Source organism: Thamnophis sirtalis, unplaced genomic scaffold (genome assembly GCF_051295495.1).
Source record: "Thamnophis sirtalis isolate CommonGarterSnake01/CBP01778 unplaced genomic scaffold, rThaSir2_p1.2 scaffold_2, whole genome shotgun sequence".
NCBI classification, from domain to species: Eukaryota; Metazoa; Chordata; class Lepidosauria; order Squamata; family Natricidae; genus Thamnophis; species Thamnophis sirtalis.
Window position 1 is genome coordinate 164,019,773 of NW_028261382.1, and position 21,575 is coordinate 164,041,347.

The 21,575-nt window shown below is 35.1% G+C and overlaps 1 protein-coding gene across 3 annotated transcripts in view; it reads left to right on the forward strand.

Annotated features, from left to right (window-relative positions):
* The first annotated feature begins 674 nt into the window (after positions 1-674).
* Positions 675-21,575, forward strand: part of ATP9B (ATPase phospholipid transporting 9B) — a 152,942-nt gene continuing 132,041 nt past the window's right edge. For 2 of the 3 annotated variants that reach the window (XM_087707337.1, XM_087707338.1), the window contains exons 1-2: positions 825-955; positions 12,988-13,161. In XM_087707337.1, the coding sequence (XP_087563463.1) occupies positions 861-955; positions 12,988-13,161 (269 nt within the window). In that variant the 5' untranslated portion in view covers positions 825-860. The other variant, XM_087707339.1, reaches the window with a different exon arrangement.

Consider the following 21,575-nt stretch of genomic DNA (forward strand, 5'->3'; position numbering starts at 1 on the left):
CTTGTTTAGTGGTTTGGGAAAAGTCTGCATATCTCCCCCCCCCTAAGAAATCTACACAATGCAAATTATACTGACGATCACATACATCTTAATGGAAATCATGTGACATCTCGATCATATAAAGCTTGCTGAGGTTATTAAGCATTTGATGAAGTGTGTGTGTGTGTGTGTGTGTGTATAGAGATTACAAACTCCAAAAATCTCATACCACAAATTGAAGGTTGAAGTACGTTTATCAACTAGCTCTCTACCAAGCCCGCGCAGGAGCGCAGTGTAAATTGTCCAATTCCCACTGTAAAGTTTATGATTCGTTTCTTTAAAAAAAACAAACCATACATACTACCAACTTCCTTGGCGGCTTACAAACTACGATGAAAATACGGCCAGTTGTATATAACACGCAGAAATAACTACCGTGAACAGCCTGAGAAAATAGTTTTTGAGCCCCTTCCCTCCCCCCCCCCCCCCCGCTGACCCCGCGGACTTTCACTTTCCCTTCGCTTGCACGCCTTCCCAGCTGCTCCCCGAAGCCCCGCGCGCCCGCCTCTCGCGCTCGCACGAGCCCTCCACCCACACGGGCCCGGGAAGCAAGACCGAGCGTCCCTTCTCAAGCTGATTGGTCAGGATACTCCGCCTATTTCCCTCCTCTGTCCCCGCCCCCTCGCCTCTCCCTTCCTTTCTTCCCCGTTTTCTCCTCTCTCGTCGCTTCGGCCGGCCTCGAGTCTCGACTGCGTCACCGGCGCACTACGTCTCCGTGACGTCACGGCGCGTCGACGATGACGATCCAATCCCTCCGGCTGAAGGCGGGAGGGGAAGAGTGAGTGAGAGAGCAAGAGAGGGGGGGTGGGTTGGGAAGAAAGATGGCGGATCAAATCCCTCTGCACCCGGTACCGCGCAGCACCCAACGGAGGGCGGCTTATTACACCAAAGCCTCGGCCTCACAGAGGCATAACAGGTACCGACCGGAAGCAACATGAACGGAAAGGGAAGGAGAAAGAAGGCGTGGGGGGAGTGGTCGTCAAGGAATACCTGGGGGAGGAGGTTCGACCGTGGGTACAGACCAACTTGAGTGGGGCGAGGAGCTGCTGCTTTTTTCCCTTCCACCCACCAAGGCGTGAAATGTCCTTGTGTCTTCCTGGAGGCCAGGACCCTGATCATTGGGACTCTCTGGGCCTTTGGACAGCTGCATCTGAGCAGCTGTGGGGTGCTGGGGGAGGGGTTCCATGGGTAGGACGGTTGTCCCATCTGTCCCGAGAGGAGTTCTTGCTGGTCCTGTCACAGCAGCCTTCAGTTTGTTCAATATGCAGGTGTCCCTCGTAGACCCTGCTTCCTCCCTCTTCTGCAGCATCAAAGGCTGAACCCCAGAGTCAGCTTTCAGATCTAGACCTCAGCCCTTGAACTTAGAAAGATTATTTTTTTAAAAATACTTTTTATGTTTGCCCAGAAGCTTCTGGCTGCCAAAACTCTCTGGGTCTTAAGGAAGAAAAGTTTGAGGGACTCCTGATGAGTTGCTCCTATGAGTTCTTGGTTCTTTTAACTTTAGAAAGAAGTTTGTGGAGGGCCAGAAGATTTACAGTAGTCTTTTAGCAGAAGGCACTAAGAATTAAGCCATATCATTTACCCTCTCTAAACACAAGCAATTTGTGCAAAACTGTGCAGTGTGTTAGTGTACTATGGGATTTGACCATTATGTATTTGCTTTATTCTAATGAGAATTTATTTGAGTGATTCCTAGCTTTCTCTGTTAACTGCAGGAGTTAAGGGTGCTTGCAAGAGAAAGAAGTTTAACTAATTCTCCACTTATTGATTGTGCAAATAGTTTTTTTCTTTTTAAAATTTTTTTAGCCCAGTTCAAAAATAAGAGATTTACTTGGAAGATGGTTTGGCAGCATCTTTCTAGGAGAGATTTATTGGGAGCATTTGAAACTTCTGTTAAGAATGCATATTTTGTTAAAAGTGATTTGCCTTTTGAAACAGGTGATATTTGTAAAGACACTGGCAGATTTCTTTTTTATATTCTAAAAACAAAGCTATTCATCACTGCATAGAAAGATAAGAAACGGAATCCATATGTTTGACTTGCTTTGATGGCTAATCAAGATTTCTGCTTGAAATAGACATATTTTTTTTCATGACTAAGATTGTTGATACAACTGAAGCTGAAATATTCTTGGATGAAAGTTTCTGTGATGCCAAAGTTTTAATTACTCTTCCTAGCATTTATGTGGATGAATACAGATTGCAATACCACTAGATTAATAGACAAAAACAGTTTCTGTTCAGTTTACCGTAAATTTGTTCCAAACATTTGAGCAAGTTCCTCAAATTGCTTCTATTTTTTATTGCTGTCTTTACACATTTAATGTAACAACTATAAGTTTATAACTAACATATTACCACAGATTTTGAAGTTGGTTTAAAAAGACATGTCCAACCCACGGCCCACCACATGCAGTCCTTGTCAACTACTAATGCTGCCCCACAAGATTGTAAACTTTTAAAGAAAGTTTGTTATTCATATGCATTAATTGTGCTGTATATTTTATATGAAGACAATTCACCTTCACTCAGTGTAGCCCAGGCAAGCCAAGAGGACACCTGTGGTTTCAAATGTATAACTAATGAAAAAAAAATATGTAGAAAGAAATCAGAGTTCCTAACTGAACAGTATTTTTCCAGTGGTGTTTGTTTTTGTGACAAATGCATGGCAGGGAGGAGCCCTTGCTCCTCATGTGGCCCAGATGTTACAGGCCATTGCTTGGATAATCAGACCTTTTTGGACTTGTTTATCATTTTCATCTCTGTGATGCTTCCCCATAGAAGCCGATCTTGTCTTCCAATTGCATTTGTTGCCTAACAAATAGCTTCTAAAAATAGGGACTTTTGGAAACAACCTCTGATAAAATAGAAAGAATTGCAAATAGAAAATAATCAGGGAACCCTGATTGGAACATCCTTAATGTAAGAAAAAGAGTGTGTATTTGTAATTCACATAATGGTGAATCATCTTTGGATCTTAGGCTTTGTAGACTACTATTTCAGAACTATGAAGTGAAATATTATGAGACAAACTTTAGAGAATATTAATACTGTATCTCCAATCTGAATACTTCTACAAGACTAATATATGAGATCTTAATTGCTTGAGTATTTTTTTAAAAAAATAGAAGTACTTGATGGCATTTGAACATTTGGTTCAATTTGGCATTTAAACTACTAAAATTTCTTCTATCGCTACCAAAATGTATTGAAAATAATGTTTGGATGAATACTGAGCCACATTTTGCTGTAAAACAGAGATATAGCATTCTGACATATATATTTATGGCAGACCTAGAACTCACAATCTCCTGATATTTGTTTCTAGAGATGCAGCTATTATGATTCCAGATTTAGTTATTTGTATTAACTCATACCATACTTTTAACAGCTTTGATGTAACTATGATTTTGATTGGCTGAGAAAGTAATATCTTACTAATGCCTTTACATTTTAACATAGAGATTTAACTCTATCAGTACGTAAAAATAGAATAATAAAGGATTTTAAGATGTTATTAATTAAGAACATCAAATCCAAAATCTTGCCCCACACAGGAAACCAAATTAAAACATTTACAGTTCTCCAATCTCTGCTTGAATATACCTGATGAAGGACTGCCCTCTGAGTACTTTATTTTCCTTTGCCTAATTGCTCTCATTATTAGCAAGTTTTTTTAAAATATTCAACTACCAGGATCTGCTTTTCTTTAAGTTAAGATTATTATTTTGTGAAGAGAAAAGGTATTGAACTGGCTGTTTTCTATGTGTTATCATTTGAGATATTTGATGATTGCTGTTATATCTTCTCTCAGTCTTCTTTTCTCAACATAAAACCTACCCATTTTTATCAATCTCTCACCATAGTACTGGTTGCCAACTAACAGCCAAAAAATAATTTTGTAAAAGAATTTTTGTTACTGTTGATATATCCCTCCAATTTATATCTTAGCTTGTACTAGGAACTACATGTTATTAAAATATCATAAATATTATACTGTTCTGACCCCCACCTTGCCCGTTCAGAAACTACAGCCAAACAGAATGTTCAAAGGAATGTTTTTATCAGTCCCGGCTCTTGCTGGCTGCGAGCCCAAAATAAACACAGATAAAAGCTCTGGCAAAAGTAAACTACTGCAAAACAGGATTATATAAATCAAATCACTTATCCAAGTGCTTTTTCTCGATGGTTGCAAACAAATGGAGAACTTGACTAGAACAGAAACGGAATGTTGACTTCTGCGACCAGGGCGTGGCACCATCAGTCTTTTATCCACAGGAGGAGATCCTAACAAGCCACAGCTGCTCGTTATCATCTCCTGTGAGTCCTCAATTGTTCCTTACGGTCAGCCCTTCTCCTGTGTGCATCCTGAAACCACTCACAGGAGGTTTCTGTGTCAGACTCTGATAGCAGCTCCAAAGGCTCCTACCGAGCCACAACATTATACTATACAACTAAAGGAAATGTATTTAATTTAACGGGGGTTACCATTTTTACTGTGGGTTTGCAATAATAAAGGAATAAATAACTTTCAGAAAGGTACTAAATGATGAACTTTTCTATATTAGTATAAATTCTGTTGACAAACTATTGTTAATAGCTCTTAAAGCATTCCTCTACTAAATTCCTTGAATTTTAACAACAAATGAGGGTTGTTTGGTATTGCATTTAGAATCATTCTGCATTTATTTGTCATGTGTCTTTAGAAGAAAATATTAAAGAAAAGGGACTATGTTTTCTGATATTGATTGGTGTGATCTGCATATTATATATGTGTTCTGATATGCTCTGTGAAATCAGTGGAAATGACAGCCAAATTTCTTATATTTCATAAAATGGTTAAAACATAATATTTCAGAATATATTTATTGACAGGGACTTTAGAACAAAATAAAAGCAGTTTTCTATTGTTATTACTGATCTTCTAGTTGAGGAATGATGAAACTTTTTAAACTATACCAGTTGAAAGGTCAGAGTCACTCTGTGAGTGAGATAGACATTTTTAAAAATTTGATGAATGTATGCATGAATGAATAAATAAATAAACAAACTTTTAAATTCCTTAGTACATGTTCATAAAATTACTAACTATTGTACTTAGTTATGCATTTCCTTTCTTTAGGTAAGAGTTAATGCATTTTGCAATTGAGAGTCAAGACTTAATGTTTTTGTTTTTGTTTTGTATAAACCTTAGATCCTTATAGATCTCTTTCTGAAAAAACAACACTATTTTCTCTTCTTTGAAAAATCTCAAGATCTTAAAATCTGGGCCAGTCATCTAACTGTCTTCTATGCCTAATAGAGAACAGAACTTACTATCACCCGGTTTCCAGGCCATCACCTTAACTACTACACCAAACTATCTCCCCACAAAACAAGTGTTGTTTTTTTCCTGAATCTTTCAACAGATTTTGGTATTAGCAGCCTGGTATAATTATCAGTAGCTGGACACTAAAGGTACATGGACACTAATAGGCCATGATTCTAAAGGTATCAAATTGCATTGTATGCTGTGAAATAGGTATGAAAAATAATCTGAAGATGTGGGCTTGATTGTCACCCCCATGCAGGTGATATTCTTTTGTTTTTAAATTGAATCTAGCTGAGAGATGGATTTTTTTTCCTAAATCACTGTGTGATATACAACATAAACTTCATCAAGACAAGTAAAATTTGGTAATGTATGGTTTGTTTGTCAACCTAAGAATATTGACCCAAGTCCTTTTTCAAGAGGCTATTGGACTTTAAAAAAAAACATTTTGCTTCCCCTCCAAGAAACTTCCTGGAGGAGAAGCGAAATATCTTAAAAAACAAAACCATAACACTCAGTTGCCTCTTGAAAAAAGGCACCTTTGGGACAACCATGACCTGGATGACTGAGAATCTCCGTAGACATTTAGCTGTGCACTAAGAATATTGAGAACTTCAGCTCGTTTTTGACAATCTTACATTGATTCATGGGGTTATTCATGGGCCAGCATTCAGTTTGATTCCCATCAGAATTATTTATTTTAAATTATTCCTAATTGTTGAAAAATTATAATATGGAATGTAAAAAACAAAGCAGCATAAAATAGAACAAAAACATGAACAAATATTAATAAAAGCATGCATACAATAATGTTGACAGACATAGTATAGTCTTGCTTCAGTTTAAAAATTAGCTCATGGTGACACCATGGACATGTCCAAACTTATGGAGGTGATTTACTATTGCCCTTTTCTGGGATGCCTTTAGGACTGGTATTTCCTGGGCTGCCATCCAAGTAATAACTAGGTCTGACTGCAGTCAGCTATCTAGCTGGACAAATATTGATAACAATACTACAAATTCACAACACTGTAATGTCTCCTGAACAAAAAGATACATACTCAAGAAATGTTTGAACCCATAATGCAGAGACTTTACATTCTGCATCTTCAGGAAGTGCAGGGGGGAGAGTTTACCCAAGCCAATCCCAAACCTTTTTGAACATGTATTGCAATATTGCACAAATATGCAAAATAGATGGAAGCTGCATATGTGACCCTGCTTTTGTTATTTTGATAAACGCAATAGGGTCCTATAGAATAAAATCTACAAAGAATAAAATTTCAAAATTAGAGCAAGTAAAAAAATATTGCAATCTATAGAATATAAAATTCCCCTTAATTACAGTGAACTAGTAGACCTACTAAGGTGGAGACTATCTTTCTGATTATCTTGTTGATATCTATAATTTATTTACACATTTGTACATCATACAGATTGAAGGACTAACAGCTTAAATGAAGTACAGTATGCTAAATTCTTCTCACCAATTCAGTGCAGGTACCATTTTATGGATGGGTTAATTGTTGAATAATCGTCTGTCAATTTACTTTTAGAACTGATCACAAGTCACAATGTCTGATTCAGTTCAAGAAGTTAAACCCAAACCAAATAGACCCCATTATAGTGTTAAAGTGGACCGATTGTGTAATTCTTCAGTACTCTGTTGATTCATTTTTATTGTATCTCTTTTAGAAGGAGTGTGCTTCTACATAGATGCCCTTTAAACAGGAGGAAGAAAGGTTAAAAGAAATGGATTTGTTCTTTTATTTTCCAGTTCAGCAAATCTGTTTATAAGTGCTGACTTTCTGGATGTTGTTTCCGAAATACACTACTTTAGAACTCAGGTTTAAAGGTTGTCCTTTAAAAGTATTTCTGATCTATTCTCAAGCATTTTTGATTCCTGTTTTGTTCTTAAATATGTATGTGATTCATGCTCATGTTTATTGCCTGACCTTATTTAAATCTTTCTACATCTTTAAAATATCTTTTGTTTGTTTATTTGGTTTTTTTTTTGTAATTGATATCAAACTACTTAAACCTTAGACAAAAATAGTAAGCATTCTTTAGCTTCATATAGTTAAGCTTTGTCAATGTCTTTGTATGAATATATTAATCTATTCTCAGTGTATCTTTAAGATCAAAATAAAGATTATGTCTTGTTCTCTTTTGGTGTTATCCACAAAAGAAGTAATAAAAAAGATACATCAGTTTATTGTTTCAGTCAATAGAATTGTTTCAGGCCCTATGAGTCAGAATTATAACATATTATTCCAGTTCAGTGAAGAATGCTCAAGTAAGAGGTGTGATCTCAGTTTGTATTAATGATAGCTTTCCTGATAAAACAGAAGCACATATTATAATAAATTAAAAGGCTGAAGGTTTTGAAGACATGCATTTATCTATATGGGGTCCTGATATGCTTCAGGTATGCTTATATTGCAAAATGTAAGGTATGAACTGTAAAACATGGATTTCTTTCTTTGTTTCTAGAAGTACTAAAAAATATCCTCATGATTATAGAAATTATAAATTACATATACAATCTGTCATATATGATAGTCCACATGCTCTTGCACAGGAAATTTAATGAATGGTATATACTACCTCCATAAATATAAATTTAAGTAACTGGCCCTAAAAATGTAGCATTCTGTTTGTTATATTACTTGAGAAGTGTTATTTATAATCTCTGAGCCTTTTTCTGTAGTACAGTGGTGTTACGTATGACATTTTTATTTCACAAGATATATGAACAGATAGCTATTGCAGCAAGAACTTTGTGCAGTCTGCCAGGCGATCAAAATAATGTATTATAATATAAAATAAATCATCATAGCAGAATTTTTTCAATGATGTGCTCCACTTATTAGCATTGAAAATAGCTTTATATAGGGACATTTTGTGTATGATTAATAGTTAAAGATTAAATCCATGTTGTGGAAATGAATCTACGTCATAGTTTCTCTTAATAAAACATAGAGTTATTATGTTCATTACACAACCCCTAACAATAGCAATAACATTTAGACTTATATACCTCCCCACAGTGCTTTCCAGCACACTCTGGGTGGTTATAATGTCATGATATTCTCCTAACAGTTTTACTAACCTGAGCAGGATGGAAGGATGATTTAATCTCAAGCCCTGTCAGAATCAAATTCCAGGCTATGGGCAGAGTTAGCCTGCAATACTACATTCTGACTGCTGCACTACCAGGGCTTCTCATTCAGCCAGATATTCAGACTAGATTTAGCATTACTGTCTACTTATGAAAATCCTTTTCAAGAACCTGGGATAGTTAGATATGGATTAAATTTATTTGCCATTTTGTCTAGGTAGCTCCCAACTGTTAAAGGAAGAAATAAAAAGGAAGGTTTTTTTTTTTAAAGTAAAATAATAAAAGAACAATAAAACAAACAAGGAAAAAGAAAACAAAGAAAATACATTGGGATCATGAAGTTCAGGCTTATAATCTCTGGATATCTACATTTTAGATGTACGTGTATGATATCACAATCTGTTGATACTCCCCTGTAGATTAGAATAGAAGGGATAGGAATGGAATGGGAGATTGGATACACAAGAAATTTGTCTCCAGTGCATAAGCTCTCAGTGTACATACGAACAACAAAGTAATATAATCATATTAATAGGAGAGAGTACTAGAAAAGATGAGAAGGAATCTATAATAGTAATGAATAGTCTGAATCATGAGTTTGAAATGATTTCAGAGGAAATATAGGAGCAATAGGGACCATTGCTCATGTTCTAACTGCTCCATGAATCCGTTTTGAAAGGATGACATTACCATTGTCAAATTCTCGAACCAGATCGGCTGTAGAGGTAACCTGGAATCATCTATGATTGTTCTTCTTTTAAAAAAGGGGTTTTTTTTTGTCTTTCCCTAGCACAAGTTTTCCTATTCAAATAATCTACATTCTACAATGCTTTGATAAGGCTGGTGATGGCATGATCAGGGATAGAATTTGCTAGATCCTATTGACAGTTTAAATCTGCTGAGGGCACTTTCTACTTCTGGTCGCTGAACTTTGGACTTGGGCTCTCTGAAAAAAAATACGTTGGCTTGTAAAATGTTTTAGTTTTGATAATGGAAATCTATCTTTCCTATTTCTAACCCCTGGAAAAATAATATTTTAAGGCAAAGACTCTCTGCCTACAGTAGTTTGCACAGAGTTGACTTGTCAACCAGATTTATTTATTTATTTATTTATTTCCCAAAATATAATCAGTCCCTCAGGGTCTTCTGTGTTCCTATTATTCTATGACAAACAGACAAATAAAATAGCAGAATTTTCCATGTGAAAAGTTAGTAAGTCTTACGAAAAAATTGGGAGGAAGCAAGTGGGATGAAGCTGTCAGTGTGTGCACCATCCCAAATGAGAACTAATTGTTTATCTTATTTTATATAAAATTGTCTCAGTCTTAGAAATTGAATGGTCCTATAATCAGAAGTTTGATAGTTGTATTTAAAAAATCTAAAGAAATCTTCTTCATTTGACTGCTGCTTTGAACTTATTGGAGAAGCAATTAGATATAGTTGTAATAATAGTTACTTAATACAATATTTGTAGCTGCATTTAAAGTTTTGCTGTTACTATAGTTCATGCAGGTAAAGTAAAATAACTTTTAAAATGTAGACATAAAGTGGTGATTGACAGTATTTATTGTCTAAACCAAGGGTGGGGAATGATGGCCCTTTTATGACGTGGACTTAAATTCCCAGAATTCCTGAGCCAGCGGTCTAGAGGCACATTTGGAATTTTGAGAGTATATGTGGGACTCACACTCAAAATGGTTGCCAAGATGAACACCTATTTACAAGAAAGCAAACAAGTTCCCATTTGCCACCTAACACATAGCACCGAAATTACTATGCCAGTAATAGTAAATAGGCAATAAATTCAACACCAGAAGCTGTTGCTTTTCTTTGCAAAATGCAAGCTTCATGTTTAATTTTTTCATGTTTTTTTAAAGTCATGTATCTGAAGGAATCATGTTGCCTTGTAATTTAATGTATTCTTTAGTTATCCTTTTAAAAGCTTTTGAAAATAATTGTGTATAGATTTCTCTGCAGATATTTAGATATAATTAATTTTAAAGTGGCTATTAGAATCTTTTGGTTTTTTAGAATGCTTTTTTATTTACTAAACTTTTTTAGCAAGATATCTCTCTGATTTCATATAAGTAGTGTGTTTTTCATTCTCATCTATTTATTCTAGTTACTTTTACAGCTTTTTTATTTTATAACAAAGTTTTTAATGTTACACTTAATTGTCACTCATAAAAAAGCCTCTCAACCAATTATCTAGTGTATAGGACACTAGATTACAAAGAAATCAAGGTTATTTTGCTGTGAAAAATCCATTATTCATCATTGCATTGTTTTTAAATACTGTTCTAAAATTTTTTTAACATAAAAGGAAAATTGTTTTTGGAAAAGAATAAATTGTCTGCCAGTTGAAAGGCTACATTTTGAAGTCAAGTTACTAAACATGATACTTGTTTGTTATCTCAGAAGTTGTTTATGTATATTATTAGAATAGCTATCTTGGTTTTAAAAATTTTTTTAAATAGGAGATTATTTTACAATGAATTATTAATTTTCATTCTGTAATTTCTGAAAGAATTGTAAGATATGTATGGCCTATCATATGAAATAAGAAAACATATTTTTAGCAAGTACTAAAGTAGAGGCAACATGTTAACAAAAATTTTTTTTAAGCATTATTCATTTTTGGCAACTAGAGAGAAAGAAGTTGAAGGTTAGCATTTGTCCTGCAAACCATGTTGAATTTTTTTGCTAGAATTCAGACTTTTCAGAAGTTTTATATTAATGGGACAACAATATTAGATTCAGTCTAATGACTGCACGATTTACAATTTCCAAATTTGGACAGAAATATAGTGAAAGGCAAATGGACAAGACTTTTTTCTCTCCTTACTTCTGTTGTGCAAATAGTCACATTGAAGTAGGTCAATTCGGAGAATTTCATCTATGCCAGAATTCTGTTCCCACAAGAATAAACACAGTCTTCTAGAACAGTGGTCTCCAACCTTTCTGGCTTGGCGGATCAGCAGGCGACAGCAATAGCAGGGAGGGAAGAGGGGATGGTTTTGTGTACGCAGACATGCACACATCTTTCATGAATGCAGCTTCACCCGCACGCACGCCCACCACTTCTGCAGCCTGGTTCCGAATGGCCACCAGGCAACAGACCAGGTGTTGGGGACCCCTTCTCTAGAACAATGTTTCTTAAACATTTTGTTCTCAGAACCCCTTCTCAAACAATTATGGAAGATCCCAAAACAGCTTTTGTATGGGTTATATTTATATTTGCTGTATTAAAAATTAATGTATTTGGATAATACTTAGTGTATCATATTAACACAGGTATTTTTGATGAAAAAAACTTTGTAACAAAAACTAAGTATCAGACAAATAATGTCAATTTTGTGGAACCCCCCCCCCGATATCCAAAGTCTGTAGTAGTATAATAGATTCCCAGAAACCATTATCAACAGACTTGCTGTTTCCACTGTTAATACACTGTTACAATAAATGAATATGCTTCAAATCTATTCTATAATGAAAATACTCTGTTCGTTCACTCATTCATTCATTCATTCATTCATTCACACACCCTTAATTTTTTATTAACCAAAACTCCAACTCTGATGCTAACACAAAGACCTTTTTGTAAGTGGGGAGACACTCTTGGATAGGAGAAAAGAGATTGTTGTCTCAGTTGTTTCTGCTGCTTACTGACAATTCTCCAGCCTGCATTACCTATCTTAATAGCAATAGCAGTGGACTTATATACCGCTTCATAGGGCTTTCAGCCCTCTCTAAGCGGTTTACAGAGAGTCAGCATATTGCCCCCAACAATCTGGGTCCTCATTTTACCCACCTCGGAAGGATGGAAGGCTGAGTCAACCCTGAGCCGGTGAGATTTGAACCGCTGAACTGCTGATCTAGCAGTAGCCTGCAGTGCTGCATTTAACCACTGCGCCACCTTGGCTCTTTATTCTAAATTTAATGTCTCAAATTGAAACTTTTATTGTCTTTATGAGAATGAAAAATGTAATTGATTGTATAAAATTATATTTTATACTTTTAAATATATAGTTGGATTTCTTTCCTTTGTTACTGTACATGGTGTCATGTGTAGAATCACAAATATAGATAATGCAGACTTGATCATCCACAGGGAGGTCGAAGTGGGGGGAAGTGTCAAAGCATATGAGGATGATATGGTTACACAGACATTAGGATGCCAGCATGTTATTACAGAATTTGTATGGCTATGTCAACCTGTATGTATCATCATTTTGGCATAATTGAGTGCCATTTATTGTAGATTTTTAAAACAAGTAGCACTTTTTTCCAAGTTTCACGAGTTAGGGAATATGTATTAATACATATCACTATTCTTTTTTTACTGTTTATTTTTACCTTGCTGCTCCGGCTCAGTTTATCTAACATATTAGGTATTTTCAGGAGTGCATATCAATCCTCTGTATAAACAAGGTTGCTTTCCTTGAACACCTTTTCAGCATGACAGTATTGGATTTGTATTGCATCTTAATTATTTTATTTGCTTTAATATTAATAGATACCCAATAGAAGATGAGCCCTCTCACTTGGATGAGATGCCTCTAATGATGTCAGAAGAAGGCTTTGAAAATGATGAAAGTGATTACCATACATTACCAAGAGCAAGGATTTCTCAAAGAAAAAGAGGTTTAGAGTGGTTCATCTGTGGTGGCTGGAAATTTCTTTGCACCAGGTTTGTGGCTAATTCTGTTGCTTTATTTAAATGTAAGATCTCATTTCTGCATCAGATTGAAAGAAATACAAATTATTTTAGAAAATTGGTTAAAGAAGTGTTTGTTAGTGTAAAGATTCATATATATTAAAATTTCTATGAAATCCATAGAAAGAATTTAGAAAGTTAGAAAGAATTTCCATTAAATTCAAGACAAGAATTGGCATTCAATAGCTTCGGGGAAAATCATTACATTTTGATGGAACAAGGTCTTGGGAGGTAAATTCCAATCATGATGCCTTATTGCAATGAGGATATTATCTTCTAAAAGTTAGGTGACTCCCTTAGTTTCTTAAGTTGGCCCGTAGTTGTCTGGTGCTGCTCCTTTCATTAGATATTTCATTATCAGATGTTTGTCAAATGTTCCCCAATCTTCAGTTTCACATTCACAGTATGTTGTTAAACTGCTTAGCAAGGAGTGGCTGTAGACCAGTAACTGTGCCAGAATGGTGAATATGTTGCAGAAAATGACAGGCTTTAGACTTCTCAGGATACAGGAAAAGTTTATTTGGTAGCCAGGCTCAGAAAGCTAGCCCATGGCTTAGCATTGCAAGTTCTGAACAACCTTCATTATCGAAGCACACATTCTTATACATTCTCAAACACGGAAATACTTAACACATTTCTTAGTGGTTACCTTGAGGAGGAAGCCTTAAAAGGATATGGGGTCTTACTTCTCCTTTTGTTTATGGAATACGTGTCATTAACGAACTTTAATTGAACCTTGGACTTTTGACATAGGTTTTGACATAGGGACATCTTGTGGTTAGGCACTTGCTTCCTGTTCTTTTGCAAGCTGCAACTCTGCCTATGTGGCTTTAATATAGAAGTAAAGGGGCTCTAAGAGGCTGTCCAGCCTGACCCAATAGGTTTCACACTTAATGTCCAATTCTCACTTTACGTCCTGCTTTAATATCTTATATAAATGATAAAACATCAAATCACATCAATGGAGCAGATTTAAAGTCCCAGATTTTAAAAAAGTAGTTGTTCCTATATTAAAAATAGATTTCATGTTACCCTTCAAATAATTTATATTTTACTTAAGTAAGGTATTGTTTAGATGTCTTATTGAAGAACAAGAGCATAAGTTTAGATATCTAATTTTGAGACGGTTAACAAAAGATAAAAGTAGGCTTCAGACTGACTGAAGTTTGAGAAGAAAAAGTTACATTGTTTTGGTAATGGTACTCTGTAATTTTTAAAATATACCCTTTATAGTAATGTAACTAATTTCCACTGTTTATTTATAACTTTTCTTTTTTAAGTATATATTAGCTCTACCTATTTTCATTTGTTTAAATTACAATAGGCAAAATTCTTATTTGCAGGTTTTATTCCTAACTTATTTTTATGACCTGAAAAGAAAGATGGCAGTACCCTTTCACTGATATTCCCCAGAGTCTTAACACTAATTCACTAACAGTGGGTAATATCTTGAATTGATTGATGTTGGAGAAAGGGGAAACGTAAATTCATTAACTGATGATAAGTTAACATTTCAGCTTTAAAGGTTAAAAAGTACATGTAACTGATGACTCTAGAATGAATACAAGTTTAAATTATCTCCTGGTACTTTCCTGTCATTTATAAAGCTCTTGTGTTGAATGCTTATGCTTGACTTCAGCAGAGTCTCTTGAGTAAATTAGTCTTACATTGTCAGGAGCACTCTTATTTTAAGTTTATATTAAAGCACCTTTTGCAGTAAAGAGCTGTAGTAATAGTTTGCTAAAGATCTGGGTATTTGTTTTTGGATCACACACTAGAAGTGATCCAAGTGATTTGATTTCTACATGCAAAATTTTAGTCCTGTACACTACTTTCCTCTTTCCTTTTCCTCAGGAATCTTATAACACAAAGAACTATTAAATGAAAAAAGCTGTTGACATATTTTGTTTCCATGACTATTTTCTAAAATAATGTAATAATTAGAAAATGTTTAAGATAATTGTGATCCTTCAGATGTTGGTGAAACATAATTTTCTACAATCAGCACCATCATGGTAGTTGCAAAGGTTCTTGGATGTTTCAGTAAAGCCCACAGTTTTTCAACACCTAAACTTGAACATGTTAGACAGTAAACCTAAAATAAAGGTTAGGAACAAATTGCTATTAATTCTAGCCATCTTCTCCTATAAAATTATTCTTTTGTTTCCTTATATTCTTTTTTTCTTAAATGTCAAGTACCATGCATAACTGTTTGGTTTCTTATAGAAAATGGGATTCCAATGTTAATATAACACTGTTATTATTATTTAACAAACTATATGTCATTGATAAATGGACTGCAGTGAAGCCAGCTTCTGCAGATTGATAAAAACATTGAATGTTGTATTCCCTTTGCTGAACTGATATATATGTCAGTCACCTAGTTTTTCTTAAGATCAGTACTTGCAGTTTAACAATTGACATGAGAAAAAAAGCATTATTTGTTCGAGCTTTTTCTCCTTGCAATATTTAGGAGAATCCTAAGATAGTCTTTCTAGGTATCTTATAAGATCTGATTTGCAATTGTTGGGTAAAGTATTATATCCATGGCAGCAATCTAGTACACATAAAATTGGCACTTCCACTTTGATTTACAGGTAGTCCTCACTTACCAACATGCAGTCATGAGGCACATGTCGTATCATCATGCCAACCTACAATGGATATGTGTTCCATGATTGTAATTCAGGCACTGGGTGATCAACTCCCAATTATTGCATTGCAGCATCCTATGGTCACTTGATCATCATTTGCAACCTTCTGCTATTGACTTTGCTTGTTGGAAGCTGGAGGGTCGCAAATGGTGAGCATGTGACCATAGGATACTGCAATGTTATAATTGTAAGATGATCTCCAAGTGTCTGAATTATAATCACGTGATCACAGAGACCCTGTGACAAATACAACTGTGGAAACCCATCATAGGTACCCCATGTTCAGTGGTGTTGTAACTTCAGTTTCTGAACAAATGGATGCAAAATAAGGACTACCTCTATATGTTTCACAATTTACTATCCATGTGATTGCTGGGCTCGGTTGAATTGTTTTAATCCGTACAACTAATTTTAATTTATGAAAAAAAATGAACATGTGGCTGCTTAGCATTGGCTAGATCATTTTTGTCTATTGGGCTTTAAAAGTGTCTTTTTATATATTTTATTTTAATGTTTTACTTCAGAAAATTAGCATTTTTAAAGAGTCTTCTCCCTATCTGATTTAAATGAATTCTTTTTCTTGAGATTGGATAATTTATAAAAAGAAAGAAGATCTTTCTATTTTAACTGGTCACAGAAGAGGAGTTTGGTTTATTTGTGAATTGTGCAGTGTTTATTGTGTGCAGTATTTAGTGCATATATTTTCCATCAACTGTACCATAATAAAACATGCATAAAAGTATTCTCTGGAATGAGCATTTAATTGAGCAATTGTTTTGCTAAGTATATTAATTATAATTCTTTTTATATCAAATCTCACCTTACTCAAAATTTGTCATATAACCATGTTGGTTTCAGTGATCTGTAAAGCATTTAATTTTCAGAAAAATGCATTATTTGCAACCTATGTTTATAACTTAAATCCTGTGAAAATAATGCGTGTTTAGCTGTAATTATTTCTCTTCATTTTAATTTGAGCATTCTCTTTTAGCTAGAGAAATTATAATGCATGTAGATCAATACTCTAGAGTTCTTTGGGCTGGATTGATTTTTTTTTCTCAAGAGATTTACATTCCATTTCTTATAAAAACACTTTATCCCTATTAAAATGATGCTACTGAATGGCATTTCCATTTGAAATGAAGGGAATACCAAATACTTGGATTAGTTTGTACTCTTAACATCGCCTCTACGCTTCTGTTTAAATGCAACATATTTGTTGTGTAGAAACATGACGGTTTTAGTATCAGATTTATTTAATAACTTCTGATTTTAAAAAAAATGCAATTTTCAAAACCCAAACTGGGGAATGTATTTTTCTTTCTTGTATTTATCACTCTAAAAAGTAATACGCAGATTTTAGCAAGCCTATTTCCCAGAGGAACCTTCCATTATGGACCATAGACCATACTAGAATATACAGAGCATACCAAAAGTTAGGCTGCATAGACCAACCATGGTATGTTTTACTAATTCATATTTTTCATGTTACTATACTTAGGAATGTTCAAATATTGTGCATTAAACAAATCTGAAGAAGAAAAGGAAAACCAAATTGAACAGTTAGTGTAATTTATATAATAAAAGTTTCTATTGGGCCTGACTTTAGGTATACCCTGTATATGCCTGTATACATGAGGCAACAAGGAACTGGCCTAATAGTAAATAAAAACAAAAGAACTCTCTACAATGTTCATTGAGATATTATGTTGTACAGTTTGTTTTAGTAAAATAAAATACAAATAATGAAGTTCTGGTTTGTGCACACTGCTTAGGCTGCATTTTGGCTTTCAGATAATACATACAGATTGTGCAAGTATTAAACTGCTAAGAAAAGATGCTATACTTGCCCTTAGCCAAAACACCCAGGAGATATTGCTGCATAAGCTGTTAACATTTTTTTTTGTATTTTATGCTACGTTTATGTGTTTCATATAATGGTCCTGGTCTTTGAGCATACTGCACATAAATAGATAAACTAATAAATTTAAATATATTGAACTATTATATAAACAGATTAAATAGACTAGGGAACTCTTGTATCTTTATGCAGCTGCTCTCACATTTTGAACCACTTTCTGAATTGTGGCCAGAAGATTGGAAGTGATGGAGTTTTGGAGGGAGGGGGAAATCTGTTGTGTTTCTTCATAAGACAGATATCATTGGATGTTATCCATAGTTTTCTGCACTAAGTTGACTCAAATGACTTTTTTCCCCTGTAGAATTAGCTGGCGTTAGTTTAAAATGTTCCATGTATAAGTTTGCGATGACAGGTGAGAGGGGTGATCCCATGGGTGCTCCTTCTATCTGTTTGTATCTTTGTCCATTATAAGAAACAAAACCTACAACCCAGTGACCTACTCGTGAGGTTCGATGTCATATCCCTCTTCACCCAAGTGCCTATAAAAGAAGTCTTGACAGCTATCCAGAACAAACACAACCCCCCTAAACACATCCTGGACCTGACCAACCACTGCCTAACCAACACATACTTCATCCATAATGGACAAAGATACAAACAGATAGAAGGAGCACCCATGGGATCACCCCTCTCATCCGTCATCACAAACATATACATGGAACATTTTGAAATTAACGCCTTAGATAAATCTGAACACAAACCCAAACTCTGGCTTAGATATGTTTATGACACTTTCGTGATTTGGCCGCACGGGAAAGAAAAACTGGACAACTTCCTCACACATCTCAACAGCGTACACCCCAAAATACAATTCACTATGGAAATAGAAGCAAACAACCAACTTCCCTTTCTGGACATCCTAATCTATAAAAAACCCAATGGCTCCCTAGGATACACCATCTACTGGGAAAAAACACACACACCAACTGCTACTTAAACGCACAATCCCATCACCATCCTGCACAGATCAACTCTGTAGCCAAAACCCTCATCTCCAGAACCAAACGCCTAGCCGACAAAGACCACCTGAAAGCTGAATTACGCACTTTCACAAATGTATTAATCTCCATCGGATTCCAAAGAAAAACAATTACCAACCTAATCCAAGGGAGACTCCTCCCAAAAACCGAGACACAGAACAGGACAACGGCATCGCCCTCCTCCCTTACATCAAAGGCACAACAGATAAAATAAACAAAATTTTCCATACAATATCAATATCAAGACAGCCTTCAACACTGGCCAAAAAATAGCCAACATCTTAAGAAACCCCAAAGATGAAGTCCAGCTAGAAAACCAAGGAGTCTTACAAAATACCATACAAAATCTGCCCTGCAACATACATAGGATAAATGAACAGGAGAATAAATGCACGCATCGCAGAACACAAGAGCGCAGTAAGAAAAAAAGAAAAAACTTCCTTTTCCAGCACCTTAAAGCTACAGGACATGAAATTAATTTTGAAAGAATCAGGTTAATCTCCAAAACTGAACACTTCAACAAGACAATAATTATGTGTTTTTAATCATGCATTGTTTTTTTTATGTCGTTTTAAATTCTTGTTTGTATCCCCCTTCCCTGGTTGAGTTGTGAGCTGCCCTGAGTCTCCTTCAGGGGAAAAGGGCAGCATATAAATAAAATCAACATTCAACATACATTCATTCATGGAATTATGGCTATCAAAATAGAGAAACACCCCCACAACATGAATAAACGTGATGATACCTCCCGCCTACCAGACATCTACCAGCTCTAGTCAACAAACGAGCCCCACCCACCACCCAGGCCGTTACAACACGAAACAACAACGGACACACAGCCAGCACCAATTAGCACCAATCTACCAATCATGATACAACCACACAACCAATCATTCCACCTTACTGAAACAAAGCCAACACTCCACACAACCCCACCAATATTTCTAGAAAGGCGGCAGCTCTGACCATGCTTTAAAGCCCAAAAACAATCAAAGAGACATCATGTTAAAAAGAACACAACAACATTTCCATGCAAAATGAAATGACTTATTTTGTTTCTGCATGGAGATGAGCTAATGATGTAGGTTTTCAGAGTATTGAAACCCATTTGCTTGTAATTAATACTTCAACATTGAATTGTCAAAATCTATAATTATTTCCATCACTGAGACCTCAGTGCATCTGAAGGCTTAAAGTGTGCTTATCTTTAAGTGCCAATCAGCTTTTCTTAGAAACATCACAACCGCTGAGCTGTGCCAAACTTTGTTCAAGAATTTGTAATGTATTGTTAAGTTGATTGTGTTACTTGCTGCCTAAGTTTGTAAGGATAGATAGGAGGGAGAAAAAGGTAAAGGGGAAAGGTTGCATGATCATCCACCATTTATGAAAGGCTCTTCATTCAAAATTTTGTGGTTTGTAATCTGAAGTGCACAAGATATTAAAAGAACTATAGAGGAAGTATATATGTGTGTCGCTTTAATTCAGCTTTTTGATTCCTGGCAACTGCATGGACTAGTTCCTGCAATCTTCCTGAGAAGGTTTTTTTCAGGAAGTGGTTTGCCATTGCTTCCATCCTAAGACAGAGAGAGACCAGTTACTAGCCCAAAGTCACCCATCTGATTTGATACCTAAGGTAAGACCAGAATTTATAGTCTCCCAATTTCTAGCCTGATGTCCCAGGCTATTCTCATAATGCTAGTAGATATTACATAGTTACGAATTAATTTTATCCAACTCACTGCCATGTTAAAATCCTATAATGATAGGGGAAATCATTAAATATATTATTTATATGATACATAGAATAATGTTTAAGACTATTTTAATAAGCATCAGATACATAACATACTATGTTATGTGTTTTTTTTATTCCTAATTAAAGTCTAGCCTTTTTATTGCAGTGTTCAAAGAAGCTATGAATACTGAACAAATATTGAGAGTGAGAACAGAGTTTAGAAATATAGCTCCCTATAAAACTCAAGACAACCTGGATCATTACACTGTAGATCCTACTGCTTTTACTTGCTTAAATTTTAGGTTTTCCAATAATATGATAACTTTTGAAATTTTATAAGCTCTTTATAACAAAAAAGTATCACATTTTTTTTTCATTTTCACCTATTTCATTTCTAGTAACATTCAGTGATAATATGCTCAGAATGAAAAAAGTGTATTCAGGACTGCAATGTTAACTAAATAATTTCTTTCATAAAGGAAGTCATTGTCCTCTCCTGCTTATCTGATCTTCAGAAAGTTCAGAGAGACATTTTTTTTTCTTTTCCAGCTTCAGCAACGAATATTTCTATATCTAACTCATATTTCTAAAGCTTGAGTTAGTTGTGAAAGAATATTGTTCACCTATCTGAGTTCAACCACTGAGCCAAGGTGGCGCAGTGGTTAAATGCAGCACTGCAGGCTACTGCTAGATCAGCAGTTCAGCGGTTCAAATCTCACCGGCTCAGGGTTGACTCAGCCTTCCATCCTTCCGAGGTGGGTAAAATGAGGACCCAGATTGTTGGGGGCAATATGCTGACTCTCTGTAAACCGCTTAGAGAGGGCTGAAAGCCCTATGAAGCGGTATATAAGTCTACTGCTATTGCTATTGCTATTCATATTTACTTGCAGATACTGTATACAAGTAGATTTTAATACTCTCTCATAAGTAATAAGTAGGTTTAGTAGAAAAGCAAAACACTTTATTATTTGATTACATTCTAGTAATTATCTTTTGTAATTATTTAATTATAAAGCAATCAATTGATTTGTTTTCATTGTCTTGTTTACTTTAATAATGTTTAGCTTAAAATCACTATAAAATATATTATTAGCTGT